Source organism: Diceros bicornis, chromosome 14 (assembly GCF_020826845.1).
Source record: "Diceros bicornis minor isolate mBicDic1 chromosome 14, mDicBic1.mat.cur, whole genome shotgun sequence".
In the NCBI taxonomy this organism is placed as follows: Eukaryota; Metazoa; Chordata; class Mammalia; order Perissodactyla; family Rhinocerotidae; genus Diceros; species Diceros bicornis.
The window spans coordinates 43,220,975-43,239,107 of record NC_080753.1 but is presented as its reverse complement, the minus strand read 5'-3'; the positions used below and the strand labels follow the sequence as shown (position 1 = coordinate 43,239,107).

At 34.7% G+C, this 18,133-nt stretch overlaps 1 protein-coding gene across 3 annotated transcripts in view; it reads right to left on the bottom strand.

The window, feature by feature from the left end:
• LOC131414081 (cytidine monophosphate-N-acetylneuraminic acid hydroxylase) overlaps positions 1-18,133 on the bottom strand; it is a 106,697-nt gene that overhangs the window by 28,783 nt on the left and 59,781 nt on the right. For all 3 annotated transcript variants that reach the window (XR_009222102.1, XM_058555132.1, XM_058555131.1), the window contains exon 9: positions 17,170-17,305. Coding sequence is in view for 2 of the 3 variants with exons in the window: in XM_058555132.1 (XP_058411115.1) it covers positions 17,170-17,305 (136 nt within the window). In the remaining variant the exon portion in view is untranslated. The remainder of the gene's footprint in view (positions 1-17,169; positions 17,306-18,133) is intronic.

Sequence of the window (18,133 nt, the reverse complement as noted above, 5' to 3'; positions counted from 1 at the left end):
GTAAGATGATTTTATTGACAGATGAAATATCCCAAAAAGTAGGATGCTTAAAAATATCCTATTACAGTTACTAACTAGGATTAGTGATTGGCACTATAGAAATGTGCTTAAGAATCTTTTGCAATTTTGTCATTGATCTTCTTCCCATATGTTTACTTCTCTAAGGTTGCATAAGATAAATAATTGGAGAATGTTGTTATAATTCTTAATGCCTTTCCCCATGGTATTAAGTTTTATTTTAGGCTAATGTAGTCAATAAATATTGTGTTAAATGCAAAAATTTTAAATATTAACTATATTCAGACATCCAATTCATGAAGATGACATGTCTCTTCAATTATCTAATTAGATCATCTTGTATTTCTCTCATCAGTGTTTTGTAGTTTTTGGCATACAGACCCTGCACGTATTTTGTTAGATTTATAGCTAAGTATTTAATTATCAGGAGCCATTGTAAATGGTATTTTTTGTTTTTAAAAATGATGTCCTCATGTTCATTACTCATATATAGAAATATAATTGATTTTTGTATGTTTACTTTTTATCTTGCGACTTTGCTAACCTCACTCATTAGTTCTAGAATTTTTTTTGTAGATTCTATGGGACTTTCCATGCAGAAAATCATGGTGTCTGTGAATAAAGACAGTTTTATTGCTTCCTTCCAGTCTGTATCCATTTATTTTGTTTTTGTGCCTTATTGCACTGACTAGGACTTCCAGCATGATGTAGTTTATCTTACTGAACTTAGAGGAAAGTATTCATTCTTTCTCTATTAAGTATGCTGTTAGCTATGGTTTTTTTTGTGTGTGTGGTGAGGAAGATTGGCCCTGAGCTAACATCTGCCAATCCTCCTCTTTTTTTTTTTTTTTTGCTGAGGAAGACTGGCCCTGGACTAACATCCATGCCCATCTTCCTCCACTTTATATAGGACGCCGGCACAGCATGGCTTGACAAGCGGTGTGTCAGTGCATGCCCGGGATCCGAACTGGCGAACCCTGGGCCGTTGCAGCGGAGTGCGCATACCTAACTGCTTGCGCCACTGGGCCCGCCCCATGCTATGGGTTTTTAAAGATGCCCTTTATGAGATTAGGAAAGTTCTCTTTTATTTTTAGTTTGTGAAGATTTTTTGTTTCAGTTTGGTTTGGTTTTTATTTTATCATGAGTAGATGTTGAATTTTTTTTTTTTTTTTGTGAGGAGGACCAGCCCTGAGCTAACATCCGATGCCAATCCTCCTCTTTTTGCTGAGGAAGACTGGCCCTGGGCTAACATCCATGCCCATCTTCCTCCACTTTATATGGGACGCCACCACAGCATGGCTTAATAAGCGGTGCGTCAGGGCGCGCCTGGGATCCGAACCGGCGAACCCCGGGCCGCCGCAGCGGAGCGCACGCACTTAACTGCTTGCGCCACCGGGCTGGCCCCTAGATGTTGAATTTTATCAAGTGCTTTTTCTGTGCTGGTTGATATGATCAGGTGATTCTTTTCTTTATCTGTTAATATGATGGATTAGATTGATTTTTGAATATTGAACCAGGCTTGTATTCCTGGGATAAACCCCATTTGGTTGTATTGTATTATTCCTTTTATATATTGCTTGATGCGATTTGCTAATATTTCACTGAGGAGTTTTGCTTCTGTGTTTAAGAGGAGTGCTAGTCTGTACTTTCTCATACAGTTTGTGTCTGTTTTGGTATCAGAGTCTCATAAGTGAATTGTGAAGTGTTTCCTCCTCTACTGTTTTCTGGAAGAGAATATGTAAAATTGGTGTTATTTCTTCTTTGAATGTTTGGTAGAATTTGCCAGTGAAACAATTTGGCTGGATTTTTCTTTTTTGGAAGATTTTAACCTACGAATGAAATTTCTTTAATAGATATGGGTATATCTACATCTTCTTGGAGTTTTGACATTTGTGGCTTTAAAGGAGTTGTACCATTTCATCTAAGTTGTTGAATTTATATACAAAGAATTGCTTATAATATTTATTATTGTTCCTTTAACATCCGTGGGATCTGTAGTGATGTCAGCTCTCTCATTCCTGAGATTAGTAATTATCTCTTCTTTTTTTTTTTTGCTTGGCCATTCTGACTAGAGGCCTATCAATCTTAATCTTTTCAAAGTGTCAATTTTTTTTTTTTTTTTTTTTTTTTTGTGAGGAGATCAGCCCTATGCTAACATCTGCCAATCCTCCTCCTTTTTTTGCTGAGGAGGACTGGCCCTGGGCTAACATCCGTGCCCATCCTCCTGCACTTTATATGGGACGCCGCCACAGCATGGCTTAACAAGCAGTGCGTTGGTGCGCGCCCGAGATCCGAACCGGCGAGCCTCGGGCCACCACAGCAGAGCCCGCGCACTTAACCACTTGCGCCACCGGGCCGGCCCCCTCAAAGTGTCAATTTTTTGTTTCATTGATTTTCTCTATTGTTTTTCTGCTTCTCATGTCATTGATTTATGCTCTTATCTTCATTGTTTCCTTCCTTCTGCTTATTTTGGGTTTATTTTGCTCATTTTTTCCAGAAAATTTTCTTCTGTTTTAATACATACATTTAATGCTATAAATTTCCCTCTAAGCCCTTCTTCAGTAGCATCCCCAAAATTTTTATATGTTGTGTTTTTAGTTCAAAACATTTTCTAATTTCCCATGAGACTTCTCCTTTGGCTCATGGATTACTTAGAAGTGTGTTGTTCAATTTTCAAGCATATTTGGAGATGTTCCAGGTATATTTCTCTTGATTTCTAGCCTAATTTCCAATATGATCAGAGAACATACTTTGTATTATTTTCATTTTAAATTTGTTAAGGTTTATCACCCAGGATATGGTCTCTCTTGGTGAATGTTTGTTCTTGAAAAGAATACCTGTTCTGCTATTTTCAGGTGGAATTTTCTATAAAAGTCATTTGAATCCAGTTGACTCACGGTGTTCAGTTTTTCTATATTCTTAGTGAATTTTCTGTTTTTTCTTCTTTCAGTTACTGAGACAGGAGAGTTGAAGTTTCTAATTATAATTCTGAGTTTCCATTTCCTTTCAGTTCTATAAGTTTTCGCTTCACATATTTGAGAGTCTGCTGTTATGTGCAAACACAGTAAGGATTCTTACATCTTCTTGGTGAATTGACTCTTGGTGAGTTGACATCATTATGTTCCTCTTTATCTCTGGTACTTGCTCTGAAGCCCATTCTGTATGATATTACAGCTTTGTCTGGTTTTTATAGCTGCTATTCTGGGGATTACCAATAATATACTTAACTTTTCAGTCTACTTAGAATTAATATTTTTACACTTACTATGGAATGTAGAAAGCTTTCCACTATATAGGGTCCTTTATGCAAGTAGTTGTCCCATGTATTATACCTAGATTCGTTGAAAATTCCATCAGATAATGTTATAATTTTTGCTTTCAACTGTTAAAAATTTTAAAGAACTTAAGAGAAGAAAAATATTCTATCTTATGTATCTAGTTATTTACTATTTCTGTTGCTCTCTTTCTCATTCCTGAAATTCCAAGTTTTCCTCTAGTATCACTTCCTTTCCATCTAAAGAACCTTTGTTAGTATTTCTTTTAGATAAATCTGCTGGTAATGAATTGTCTTAGTTTTCCTTAATCTGAGAATGTCTTTATTTTACTTTCATTCCTGAAGGATATTTTCACTGGATATAGAGTCTGGGTTGATAGTTCTACAAATGCTATTCTACTGCCTCCTGGTCTCCATGATTTATGATTAGAAATCCAGTTACTTGAATTTTTCCCTATATATAATGTATTCTTTTTCTCTGCCTGTACTTCTGTTTTTCCATGGATACAGACCATCTCTCTCCCTCTCTAATTCAACCTAAGTCTGGAGAGCTACTCCATTCTTAACCTCTCAGGCAGGGATCCCTTTGTGGGCCCCATACAAAAAAATCTTTCCTTCTCAAATTTAAGTAATAAAATAAGACATTTCAAATGTTCATTACCTTGTCTGGTTCCTCTTCTCTGGTCAAGCCTTAAACCATAAGATCAGCCCAAAGGATGTTTATCTGCATTCAGACTACAAGCTTTGACAGGAAACATTTTTATTTAAACCAAATAGGGAACTACTCTGTTCTTTTTTTTAATTCAAGCTCAACAATATGTCCTCATCAGCCTGGCTTTAACATTTTCCACAGTGTCATGTGGCAAATATTGCTATTGATTTTATACTATTTACCTGAGTGACCATAACCAAGATTATGTAAGTGATAGAATAACCCACTGTTTTCATCTTCTTAAATAGACTCTCCTGGATTTATCTTAGACATGCTTTTTCATTACATCTTTTAACATATACCCACCAATGTCCAAAATAGCATGGCAAGCATCACCACAGCCCAATTACTCAGTTCTCAAATATTTCCATGGAGTGTGGTATAACAGCTGTGAATGGCAGTAGGCTCTCTTCTCCACTCCTTTTTCCATTGGCTTAAGGACAGAACTGATGTTCAGCTGGTAGGCATGATGGTTGCTAAAATATTGAAATAGTTCTATGCCGGTTGCTTAAGACCTGCCTCCTTGAGCCCCTAAGTGCCCTCTTTGCTACCCTGGCCACATGACTCTCCCCTGGGACTTCCTGGCTCTCTCTCAATTCCATCAGTTAAAGGATGATAGCTTGAGAGAGCACAGGCTCCATGAACTGACCCAGCATTACCTGGTATCTGTTCTGATTGCTTGGTGTCTATGCCACACTGGTTCTTAACTACATTAAATCATAGTGCTACTTAAGTGAAAACTTTGTGCTATGTCCACATTAGTAGGCACTGAGAAGTTTATTCTTGTCATATTAACTGTCATTTAGCTGTATATCAAGATTGAGTGTGTGACACACCTATCCACTGATAACTCCTAGTTTCTTTAGAAAACTAAAGAGTTTAGGGAAAATCTAAGAGATGTTCCCCAGGGCCACCAACTTCTAGCAATATTGGAAAAGCTCATTGTCCTAGTTCTATATCATTTTCACTTAACACAGACAACCCTGCCTTGGTTCACCAAGTCTTTCATTTGCTGTCTACCTCTATTAACTCCACCATATACCCACTCTACCTTCTATCCCTCATAATTAAAGGTGCATGAATAGAGGCTAATAGATGAGAACATCTCCTGTGTGACCAAAAGCTCCTAAATTTCATTCCTACTTTAGGATTGTTTCTTGTGATAAAATTGCTTTTGATATACATATTTTTAAAAACTGTATAGGTTTGTATAAGAATTCATTCTTTGAATTTAAATCTAGGCTTATCCAACAATTCCAAAAGATTTCTTATAAGTGCTATGCTACTTCAAAGTAAGAATTTCTTAGGGAAAAAAGCACATATGAATTTTTTTAAGTTTAAAAATATAACTGATACAGCTGTTTAGTGGTGAAGTACAGTAACATTTCAAGTACATGGAACTCGGATATAGAGAATACAAATAAGGACTAGAAAAAATAAACAGTATCTCTATAGCCACAATAGATATATATGAATCCATGAAATAAGATCCCAGCAGTCACCTCACTAAGACAGTTGTTCAGACCCTCATTCATAGCATATTTACTCTAACACAATAAATTGATACAAAGTCAATTTTTTACTTTTAATTCCTTAAGTGACTAGAAACAGAAAATCAAAATGGAGGATGGAGCTGGGTAGATACACATCTATAACAGGAGCCAAGAAGGATCATATATCCCTCCAAGGCAGCCTTGGCATGGCACACCCTGCAACCCTCCAGGCTGCATCTGTTCCAGTTCCAGCCAGCCTACCAAAGCCACCCAGCACACAAGTCTACACAGGGGATGCTCCTACACAAGGCCACTCCTTCAAGACAGGGAAAGGTAGCTATTTCACCCAAGTCATAGAAACAAACACAGAAAGTCAAAACAAAATGAAAGACAGAACAATATGTTCCAAATGAAAGAAAAAGACAAAACTCCAGAATAAAAGTCTTATGGGGTTAAGAAATGGGGATAAGTAATTTACCTGATAAACAGTTCAAAGTAATTGTCATAAAGATGCCCACTGAATTTAGGAGAAGGATGGAGGAACACAGTGAGAACTTCAACAAGGAGTTAGAAAATATAAAAAAGAACCAATCAGAGCTGAAGAATACAATAACTGAAATGAAAAATATACTAGAGGGAATAAATAGCAGATAGATGATACAGAAGAATGGATTAGTGACCTGGAAGACAGAATAGCAGAAACTACCCAATTAGAGCAGCAAAAAAAAAATGAGGATAGGCTAAGAGACCTCTGGGACAACAACAAGTGTACTAACATTCGCATTATAGGTGTCCCAGAAGGAGAAGACAGAGGGAAAGGGGCAGAAAACTTATTCAAAGAAATAATGGCTGAAAAATTCCCTAACCTGGCGAAGGAAACAGACATTCAGGTCTAGGAAGCACAGACAGTCCCAAACAAGATGAACTCAAAGAGATCCACACAAAGATATATTATAATTAAAATGGCAAAAGTTAAAGATAAAGAGAGAATCTTAAAGGTAGCAAGAGAAAAACAAGTCACATAAAAGGGATTCCCCATAAGACTATCAGCTGATTTTTCAGCAGAAACTTTGCAGGCCAGAAGGGAGTGGTATGATTTAATTAAAGTGCTGAAAGGAAAAAACAACCAAGAATCCTCTACCTGGGAAGGTTATCATTCAGAATTGAAGGATAGATCAAGAGTTTCCCCAAAAAGCAAAACTAAAGGAGTTCATCACCACTAAATTGGTCCTACAAGGAATGTTAAAGGGTCTTCTTTAAGCAGAAAAGACCATAACTAGAAATAAGAAAATATATGAAAGAAAAAAATCTCACTGGTAAAGGCAAATATTTAGTAAAGGCAATGGATCAGCCACTTAAAAAGCTGGTATGAAGGTTAAAAGACAAAAGTAGTAAAATCAACTATAACTACAATAAGTAGTTAAGAGATACACAAAATAAAAAGATACAAAAACAAAATGTGGAGGGGGCATTAAAATGTAGTGCTTTTAGAATGTGTTTAAACTTAAGTGATCATCACCTTAAAAGAGACTGCTATATATATACATATATAGGTCAATATATATGAACCTCATGGTACCCACAAACCAAAAACCTAAAATAGATACATAAAAAATAAAGAGAAAGGAACCCAAACATAACACTAAAGAAAAACAGCAAACTACAAGAGACGAGACCAAGAGAAGAAAGAAACAGAGAGAAACTACAAAAACGACCAGAAAAAAACCTAACAAAATGGCAATAAGTCCATACCTACCAATAATTACCTTATTGTAAGTGGAATAAATTCTCCAATCAAAAAACATAGGGTAGATGGGTGGATAAAAAAACAAGACCCATCTATATGCTGCCTACAAGAGACTTACTTCAGATCTAAAGACACACACAGATTAAAAGTGAAGGGATGGAAAAACATATTCTGTGCAAATGGAAATAAAAAACAAAACTGAGGTAGCAATATTCACATCAAACAAAATAGACTTTAAAACAAAGACTGTAGCAAGAGACAAAGAAGGGCATTACATAATTATAAAGGGGTAAATCCAAGAAGAGGATATAATATTTGCGAATATTTATGCACCCAACATAGGAGCACCTAAACATATAAAGCAAATATTAACAGACATAAAAGGAGAAATTGACAATAATACAATCATAGTAGGGAACTATAATACCCCTCTTACTTCAATAGATAGATCATCCAGACAGAATATCAATAAGGAAACACTGGCCTTAAACGACACATTAGACTGGTAGACTTAATAGATATATACAGAACATTCCATCCAAAAACTGCAGAATACACATTTTTCTGAAGTGTACATGGAACATTCTCCAGGATAGATCATATCTTAGGCCACAAAACAAGTCTCAACAAACTTAAGAAGACTGAAATCATATCAAGCATCTTTTCCACCACAACAGTAGGAAACTAGAAATCAATTACAAGAAGAAAACTGGAAAAAAACACAAACACATGGAGACGAAACAACATGCTACTAAACAACGAACGAGTCAATGAGGAAAACAAAGAAGAAATCAAAAAATACCTCGAGACAAATGAAAATGGAAACACAACATTCCAAAATCTGTGGGATGCAGCAAAAGCAGTTCTAAGAGCGAAGTTCATAGAGATATGGGCCGACCTCAGGAAACAAGAAAAATCTCAAATAAACAATCTAACCCTATACCTAAAAGAACTAGAAAAAGAAGAAAAAACAAAACCCAAAGTTAGTAGAAGGAAGGAAATAATAAAGATCAGAGTGGAAATAAATGACATAGAGACTAAAATAAAATAATAAAAAATCAATTAACCTAAAAGCTGGTTCTTTGAAAAGATAAACAAAATCAATAAACCTTTAACTAGACTCAAGAAAAAGAAAAGAGGTCCCAAATAAATAAAATGAGAAATGAAAGAGGAGAAGTTACAAAATGACACCACAGAAATACAAAGAATAATAAGAGACTACTACAAACAATTATATGCCAACAAATTGGAAAACCTAGAAGAAATGCATAAATTCCTAGAAACACAACCTTCCAAGACTGAATCACGAAGAAATAGAAAATCAGAATAGCCTGATTACAAGTAATGAAATTGAATCATTAATTTAAAAACTCCCAAAAAACAAAAGTCCAGGACCAGACAGCTTCACAGGTGAATTCTACCAAACATTTAGAAAAGAGTTAATACATATCTTTCTCAATTTACTCCAGAAAATAGAAGAGGAAGGAACACTTCCAAGCTCATTTTATTACCCTGATTACCAGCATTACCTTGATACCGAAACCAGACAAAGACACCACAAAAAAAGAAAATTACAGCCAATACCTCTGATGAACATAGATGTAAAAATCCTCAACAAAATAGCAAACTGCATTCAACAGTACATTAAAAGGAACATACACCATGATCAAGTGGGATTTATTCTGGGAATGCAAGGATGGTTCAATATCCACAAATCGATCAACACGATACACCACATTAACGAAATGAAGGATGAAAATCAGATGATCATCTCAATAGATGCAGAAAAAGCATTTGACAAAATTGGATATCCATTTATGATAAAAATTTTCAACAAAGTGAGTATAGAAGGAATGTACCTCAACATAATAAAGGCCATATATGACAAACCCACAGCTAATATCATACTCAATGGTGAAAAGCTGAAAGTTTTATCTCTAAGATCAAGAATAAGATAGGGATGCCTACTCTCACCACTTTTATTCAACATAGTATTGGAAGTCCTAGCCACGGCAATTAGGTAAGAAAAGAAATAAAAGCCATCCAAATTGTACAAGAAGAAGTAAAACTGTCACATTGGCAGATGACATGATATTATACAGAGAAAACATGAAAGACTCTACCAAGAAAAAACCATTAGAACTAATAAATTAACTCAGTAAATTTGCAGGATACAGAATTAATATACAGAAATTGGTTGTGTTTTAATGCATGAATAATGAGCTATCAGAAAGAAAAATTAAGAAAACAATCTCATTTACCATTGCATCAAGAAGAATAAAATATCTAGGAATAAATTTAACCAAGGAGGTAAAAGACCTGTACTCTGAAAATTTTAACACATTGTTGAAAGAAATTAAGAGGACACAAATAAGTGGAAAGATACATTGTGCTCATGAATTGAAAGAATTAATATTGTTAAAGTGTCCATATTACCCAAAGCAATCTACAGATTCAATGCAATCCTCATCAAAATACCAATGGTGTTTTTCACAGAACTAAAACAAAGAATTCTAAAATTTGTATGTAACCACAAAAGATCCCAAAGAGCCAAAGCAATCTTAAGAACAAAGCTGGAGGTATCACACTTCCTGATTTTAAACTATACTACAAAGCTCTAGTAACCAAAACAGCATGGAAATGGCACAAAAACAGACCCATAGGTCAATGGAATAGAATAGTGAGCCCAGAAATAAACCCATGCATATATGTCAATTAATCTATGACAAAGGAAGCAAGAACATACATTGGGGAAAAGACAGGCTCTTCAATAAATGGTGCTGGGAAAACTGAACAGCTACATGAAAAAGAATGAAACTGGACCACTTTCTTACACCATATACAAAAATAAATTCAAAACTGATTAAAGACTTGAATATAAAACCTGAAACCATAAAGCTCCTAAAAGAAAACATAGGAAGTCAGCTCTTTGACATTGGTCTTAGCAATATTTTTTGGACCAGTCTCCTCAGGCAAGGGCAACAAAAGCAAAAATAAACAAACGGAACTATATCAAACTAAAAAGCTTTTGCACAGCAAAGGAAACCATGAACAAAACAAAAAGGCAACCTACTGAATGGGAGAAGATATTCCCAAATCATGTATCTGATAAGGGGTTAATATCCAAAATATATAAAGAACTTACTCAATATCAAAGAAACAAACAACACAATTAAAAAATAGGCAGAGGATTTGAATAGACATTTTTTCAAAGAATATATAGCCAACAGACACAGGAAAAGATGCTCAACATCACTAACCATCAGGGAAATGCAAATCAATCAATGAGATACCACCTCACACTTCTCAGAATGGCTATTATCAAAAAGACAAAAAAAATAACAAGTGTGGTGAGGATGTGGAGAAAAGGCAACACTTGTACACTGCTGAGGGGAATGTAAATTGGTGCAGCCACTATGGAAAACAGTATGGAGGTTCCTCAAAAAATTAAAAACAGAACTATCATGGGATCCAGAAATTCCACTTCTGAGTATTTATCCAAAGAAAATGAAAACAGTAATTTGAAGAGATATATGCACCCCTACATTCATTGCAGCATTATTTATGATAGCCAAGATATGGAAGCAACCTAAGTGTTCATCAATAGATGAATGGATAAAGAAGATGTGGTATACATATACAATGAATTTTACTCAGCCATAAAAAGAACGAAATCTTGCCATTTGCAGCAACGTGGATGGACCTAGAAGGTATTACCCTAAGTGAAATAAGTCAGACAGAGAAAGACAAATACAGTATGATTCCACTTATATATGGAATCTAAAAAACAAAACAAACAAGCAAACAAAACAGAAGCAGATTCATAGATACAGGAAACAAACTGAGGTCACCACAGGGTGGAGGGGTTAGAGGGCAGGTGAAATAGGTGAAGGGAATTAAGAGGTACAAACTTCCAGTATAAAATAAATAAGTCATGGGGATGTAATGCATAGCATAGTGAATATATTCAATAATACTGTAATAACTTATGGTGACAGATGGTAACTAGACTTATCTTGGTGATCATTTTGTAATGTATATAAGCATTGAATCACCATGATGTACACCTGAAACTAATAAAATATTGTATGTCAATTATACTTCAATAAAAAATTAAGTAAAAAAGAAGAAAAAGCCCTATAAGTAGACATAATACTTTACTTCCTGGGGCCTTTTAGTGCAGGAGCAAACAGTTCATTAAACAGTATTATATTTGCTATAACATACTTCAGTGGACCCTAGATATATCACACTGCTACAACAGAATCTAAAACTTTGAAATGATGATCCTGAGATACCAAGAAAAGATAAATTATGTTCTAATATTCTTTTTGAGAAGTCAAGGAAAGATGCTATACTTTTTTTCCCCCCTTTTTCTCCCCAAAACCCTAGTAGATAGTAGTATGTCATAGCTGCACATCCTTCTAGTTGCCATATGTGGGATGCCGCCTCAGCATGGCTGGACAAGCGGTGCGTCGGTGCGCACCCGGGATCCGAACCCCGGGCCGCCAGCAGCGGAGCGCGCTCACTTAACCGCTAAGCCACGGGCTGGCCCCAGGATGCTACACTTTTGAGAAAAGTTTTCTACCAAAAAGCATTATAAAATGGTGTATAGAAAGATAAACTTTAGCTATTCAGAAAATGTTCCTTTTAGGATGGTTTCTTTAACCAAAATGATCAAGTCCCTGGGAGTTCTCTATAGCAAAGATTTTGCTTTATTAATAGGTCTGTGATGCTCAAAATTATTAAACTCACTAGCATAGCACTATCCAATGGAAATATAATGTGAATCATCTGTATAATTTTAAATATTCTAGTAGCCACATAAAAAAAGTACAAGATAAGGTGAAATTAATTTAATAGATTAATTTCTATTATAATTTAATCTAGCCATAATATTATCATTTCAATATCTAATCAAGTTTTTAAATAATTAATGAGATATTTTATATTTTTGTGCTACATCTTTGAAATCCAGTGTATATTTTAAACAGAGTATATCTCAATTCAGATATCAAATTTTCATCAAAATACTTTATCAGTATTTAGATTTCATGAAATTTACAGTTTAAAGAGCAGATTCACTTTCTCAAGTTGTTCCAAACATACTTAAAAGTTTTCCAATGAATGGATAGAGTACCAACAATACATTTTCACATAATATTCACATCTACATTGACAAAACTGGTTTATCTTTTTTAAAAGATGATTTGACTTTGAAGCAAAAATATATCAGTTTTAAAACTTCATCTGTCCAAGTTCAGTAAATTCAATAACTCTTGGCTCAACTCATTAATATTAACATTAAATTCAAAAGAGTATTGCATAAATTGAACAGCAACTCCAAATTATCAATATCAACAAAACATTCTTTAAGTTTGGCTCGTAATTTTTTGCATCCAGTTTATATAATACTGCCAATTACAAATAAAACCTGCATATTGATTCATGTTGGAAAATGTGTAAAGTCATTAGTATTGATTTGTGTCAGAAAAAGATTCAATTTCAACATAATATTTAACCTATGTAACTAAGTCACAAATAAGCATGTCCTTTCCTTGGAACTTCAGATTTAGCTTGTTCATATGCAGTATAATATCAGAGGAAATATTAATCACAGTGCCAGAGTTTTGTCTCTGATTCCTGAATATTTGGCAAGCATTCTTTTTTTTTTCCCCAAGAAAACCTTGAATTGGAGCTAACAGTACAAATCTTCCACAATTCAACCAACAAGAATTGGCAAAGAGACCGAGATCACAAAGTTCATTGTCTTTCTTTTAGCAGCTTCATTAATTTAGTGTTGATTCATAGTATTTGCATGTAAAAATTGAACAATTTCAACACTTGTATCCAGGATACTTTTCCTAGAGACTACTTCAGAAAACTTAGTACAAATGTTTGCAAAATGTATCACACATTGGAAAGAAGTAATAAGAAAAACATGAACTTCTTGTTTTAAAACTCTAATATATCTGGATTTTTTAAATCTAACATAGCTGAAGCACTATCTATCACGATAAAAACTAAGTTTTTCATATTTAGCAGAAATTACTCTTTTCAGATGTAGAAGATTCAGAAATACTTATCCAAAGGGATGGGAAAAAAAAAAAAAACAAAGGGATGAATTTTTTAGGCCATGAATTGACAATATTTCTTTGTAAATTCAGAAATCCTTTGAATCTATTTGCCCAATACTACTTACTAAATAGTTCATCTTTACCACCACTGATTTGAAATGCCTGCCATAGCATATAATAAATCCATAGATGAATATGAATTCACTTCTTTACTTTTTATTCTGTACCATTGGCTATTTATATAATAGTCCCATCAAGTTTTAATTATAGAGACTTTATAATATCTTTTACTATGTGGTAGAGTACTCTCCCATGTTGTTCTTCCTAATCAGAGGTTCACTAAATATTTTTGTTTTTTTCCTCCAATTTCGGAATCAACTTGTCTACTTCTGAAAACACACATTATTTTTATTGGAATCACACTAACTTTATCCATTAATTTAGTATAAATGATATCAATTGGTTATTCAGTCCAAAAACACAGTATGTCTTTCTATTTGTACAGATTTCTTCTGTGTCATTCAGTGGCACGTTAAAGTTTTCTTTAAATAAGACTTGCACATCTCTGGTTAAGTTTATTCCTAGATATTTTCTTTTTTCTTTTTTCCTAAGGAAGATTTGCCCTGAGCTAACATCTGTGCCAATCTTCCTCTATTTCGTATGTGAGTTACTGCCACAGCATGGCTGACAAGTGGTATAGGTTGAGACGTGGGTCACGTCTACACGGGATCCGAACATGGGATCCAAACCCGCAAACCCGGGCCGCCAAAGTGGAGAGCGCCAAACTTAACCACTATGCCATGGGGACGGCCCATATTTTCTCTTTTTTAATTGCTACCTCAAATGTAGTCTTTTCTGTAATTACATATTCTAAGAAGTAGTTGTTTTAATTGTTTGGAACAGTTTTTCAGTTGATTCTTTTTAATTTTCTAGATATATAATCATATCATCTGTAAATAATGACAGTTTCACCTTTTTTATTATTTTATATGTCTAATTCATGGATGTTGTCTTATTGGATTATTTCAAGTGAAATATTTTTGACTTAGAATGCTTCTCATGGCTGACTCTGCCCTCTTCCATACACACACAGAAACACACACACGTGATTATATATATAATCATATTAAGGAAATAGCCATCTAACGTCCAATTTTAGAAGTTTTTTTTGTCAAAATGAGAGTTAAAATTTTCAAAATTTAAAACTTTTAAAATCTGCTGAGATCATATGATCTTTCTTCTTAGATCAGTTAATACATCGAATTATATTAATCAAGTGTCATAATGAAAAACACCTGCATTCATGTAATGAACCCCACTTGTTCTTGACATTTTATTAATGTAACGTATTGCTGTATATAGTTTGGTAATATTTAGATATTCATAAATTGTTCTGTAGGGGTCTTGTGACATTTTTGTCAGATTTTAGTATCAATGTTCTACTCATTTCATAAAATATTTGTATTTCTTTTTTTTCTTAAATACACAATTCGTTTAAAGCAAGGTTTCTTAACAATGGCATTGTTGGCATGTTGAGCTGGATAATTCTTTATTGTGGGAGGTGTCCTGTACTTTACAGGATGTTTAGCAGAATGTCTGTCCTCTCTCCACTAGATGCCAGTAGCATCTCCCAGTTATGACACCCGAAAATGTCTCTAAACACTGTGAAAGGTACCCTAGGAGACAAAATCTCCTTGTTTGAGGACCACTAATCTAAAGCTAAAGGAAAGCACTTGCAATTTTTCAAGTTCTATTAATTGATATATTTTTATCAATCGATCTTTTATATTATTGGTAACATCTGGATTCTACAGGCAATTGGTGGCTTAATTGAAGATCTTTCACTTTTTATAAAACATCCTTCTTAGTCTTTTCCTTATAATTTTCTAAGAAAAGACCCATAACTGAAATAATCTCTTTTACCACCTCTCTATCTAAAAATGGTTTCCTTTTTTATGCAATTATCTGAGCCCTTTCATAACTGGCCATTTGCAAACCATTAAAAAATGGTTTTGGATACTTAATTCTCATTTCAGGTGACTAATTTCATCAATTCTTCGTGGCTGTTGAGAAGAAACTTCCTATCAGATTCCCTATGTATTTGTCGAAAATGTTTCAATATAGTTTGCATTATTTTAAAACTTTTTTTACACAACAGGTTTTTTTCCTCTATTGATGCAAATTGTAACTGCCATTCATCATGAAATTTGCAACAGACTTTCTCTTCCAGTTTCTTGTCTCTTTACTGTTCCCCTTGAAGTACTAGTTTTCCATCTGCACTAAATTTTGCATCAATAGATGCCTTCATTTTAATGTAAAAATTTGTCCATATTTTTCTTAAGCGAGAAAAATAACTTAACTATAACACAATAAGTTATCATTTCAATCTAATTTCCAATTACAATTAACATAGGTATCACTGTAACATGAGCTGTCTACATAAAATATGCAGCTAAACACACTGCAACATTGTATCAGTGCATAGAAAAAATAATCCAAACTGTATCAATCTGTTGATACCAACTAAATCAGTAATGTGTTTATGTGTAATACTGGCAATGACATATGCATCCAACATGCATACCACAATAACAATAAGACTTTCTTACACAATGCATTGGGGAAAGTGAAATGTAGCCCGACTGCAATAATAAAGTTGCATTCAACAGAAAATATTTTATACTGGTTCGGTCAAAATTTGCATTACTTAAAATTAAAAATGCAATCCTCATTTGCACTAGCCACATTTCAAGTGCTCAATATTCACACATGGCTGGTAGCTACCACATTGGACAAGTCAGCCCTAGTAGGTCTAATCAAAATCTCCAGGGACTCTAATAATGTTGTAAATGTTTAGTTCAGCTTTAGTAATTCATAGGAAATTTTGGAAATTTTCCTTTTTACCACAGGTCTATGTTTTGAGAGAAAAGAAAAAGCACTTCCCCAGCTCAGGCACCTGGCAGGAGTAAAGTCCCCCAAAATGACAATTGGATCTGAAAACAGTGGTTAAGATGAACTAAAACAATGCCTCTTAAATTCAAGGTTTTCCTGGAATAGATACTCCTGTTGGAGAAACATTTTATTAAAAGTTAACTGCTAACTCTTTAAACGATTACTTGGTATCAAAGTAACCATAAAAAGAACCATAAATGTGAACACTCACATTTAGGAAATCTTACATAATACCTAGTATTAAGATTTTCAATCATTTGACCCTTAAAATGAAAACCCAATATTTAAATAACATTCTCAAAGAAAATACATGGACCTTCAAAAACACACTTGGAAAACAATACCTAGAAGTTGTATTGCTGCAAGAGAAATCATTTCAGATGACCAAAAAGCAGAAAATAACTTGCATTTGATAATGATACAATTCTCTACTCTGAGATGCAGTGTGGTATAGAGAAAAGAGCTTTGGAGCTAGGCACATCAAGATTCACTTCTCAAAGGAGCTAAGTGACTTTGGGCAAGTCCCTTAGCCTCTCTGGGTTTCAGACTCCCTAACTGCAAAAAAAGGCATAATGATACCTACACCTCACAGTATCACTAGGAAGATTAATTTAGATGACTTGGTTAAAACCTCTAGTTCAATTCCTAGCATATACTGGACACATATTAGTTGCCTTCATCCTTCCCAGGATCCTTTCGGAGAAAATCCATCTGAATTAATTCTAGCTGCCAGCATGGCTTTTATTCATGCTCTCTGTTCTCAGGGAGATTATTATATAAGCTCCAGACTCCAACTAATCACTCTTTCTCATTTCACGTTGAATACACAGCTAAATAACTCATCCTGGTATACTTTAACTTATATGTAAAAATGTTGTACAAACGTCCAGCCATACTTGTCTGATGGGTGGGATTCCACGAAATATCCAGCAAAGGGGCAATAAATTCGGGGTTGTAGGTCCTTCACCAGCCGAGCCTTGTAGTTCAGGAGCTTCTTTCTCTCTGTTTTAATGAACTGGGCTTTCCATTCCTCTGGAATGACAGGGTTTGGATTAGAGTCTCCTCTGTTCAGAAATCACAGAAAAACAAAAATTCAATAGCTTGGAACTCTTTTAGGAGATAAAGTTGATAGACGACTAACGCAGAAATAGGGCAAAGCCCTGTGCCATTAGTGGAACGTTTCCCCCCAGCTTTATTTTGAAAATTTCGGTTGGTTACTAGGAAAATGTCGCCAAACCAGCCAAAGACACTGAGCCCTCTCCTTGTTTGTGGCAGTTCATCGAGACCCTAGCTGTATACACAAGGCGGCATGCATAGTTGTACGTTGCGTGCATGCACATTTGAAGGGCACTGTAATTCTTGTAATTATTAACGCTTTTCTACCATGGAAATGGCTTTATTATTCTGGTGGATTATGAAAGTAAAGCATGTTCATCATACCCTGGCAAATCACAATAGTCAAGAACATGGGCGTTGGAGTCAATTAAGACTTAGGATCAAAACGCAGCTCTGCCACTTAAATTCTTTAAGTCTGTTTCCTCCTCTGTAAGGTGGAGTCATGATGCCTACCTCACAGGTTGTTCATTTGCTCATTCATTCATTCGCTCAATATTTATTCAGCACCTACTATGTGCCAGACATAGTTCTAGGCACTGGGATTACAGTGGACAACATGATAAAGAAGGAACCTGCTCTCATGCAGCATTTATTCTAGTGAAAGAAGCAAATAATGAACAAGTAAATAAAAGTCATTTGAAAGAGCAATGAGCTAGGAAGAAAGTAAAACAAGGCCGTGCAATAGAGAGTGGCTGGGATGAGGTGGGGTGGGATGGAGGGGCATTATATATATTATTAGACAGG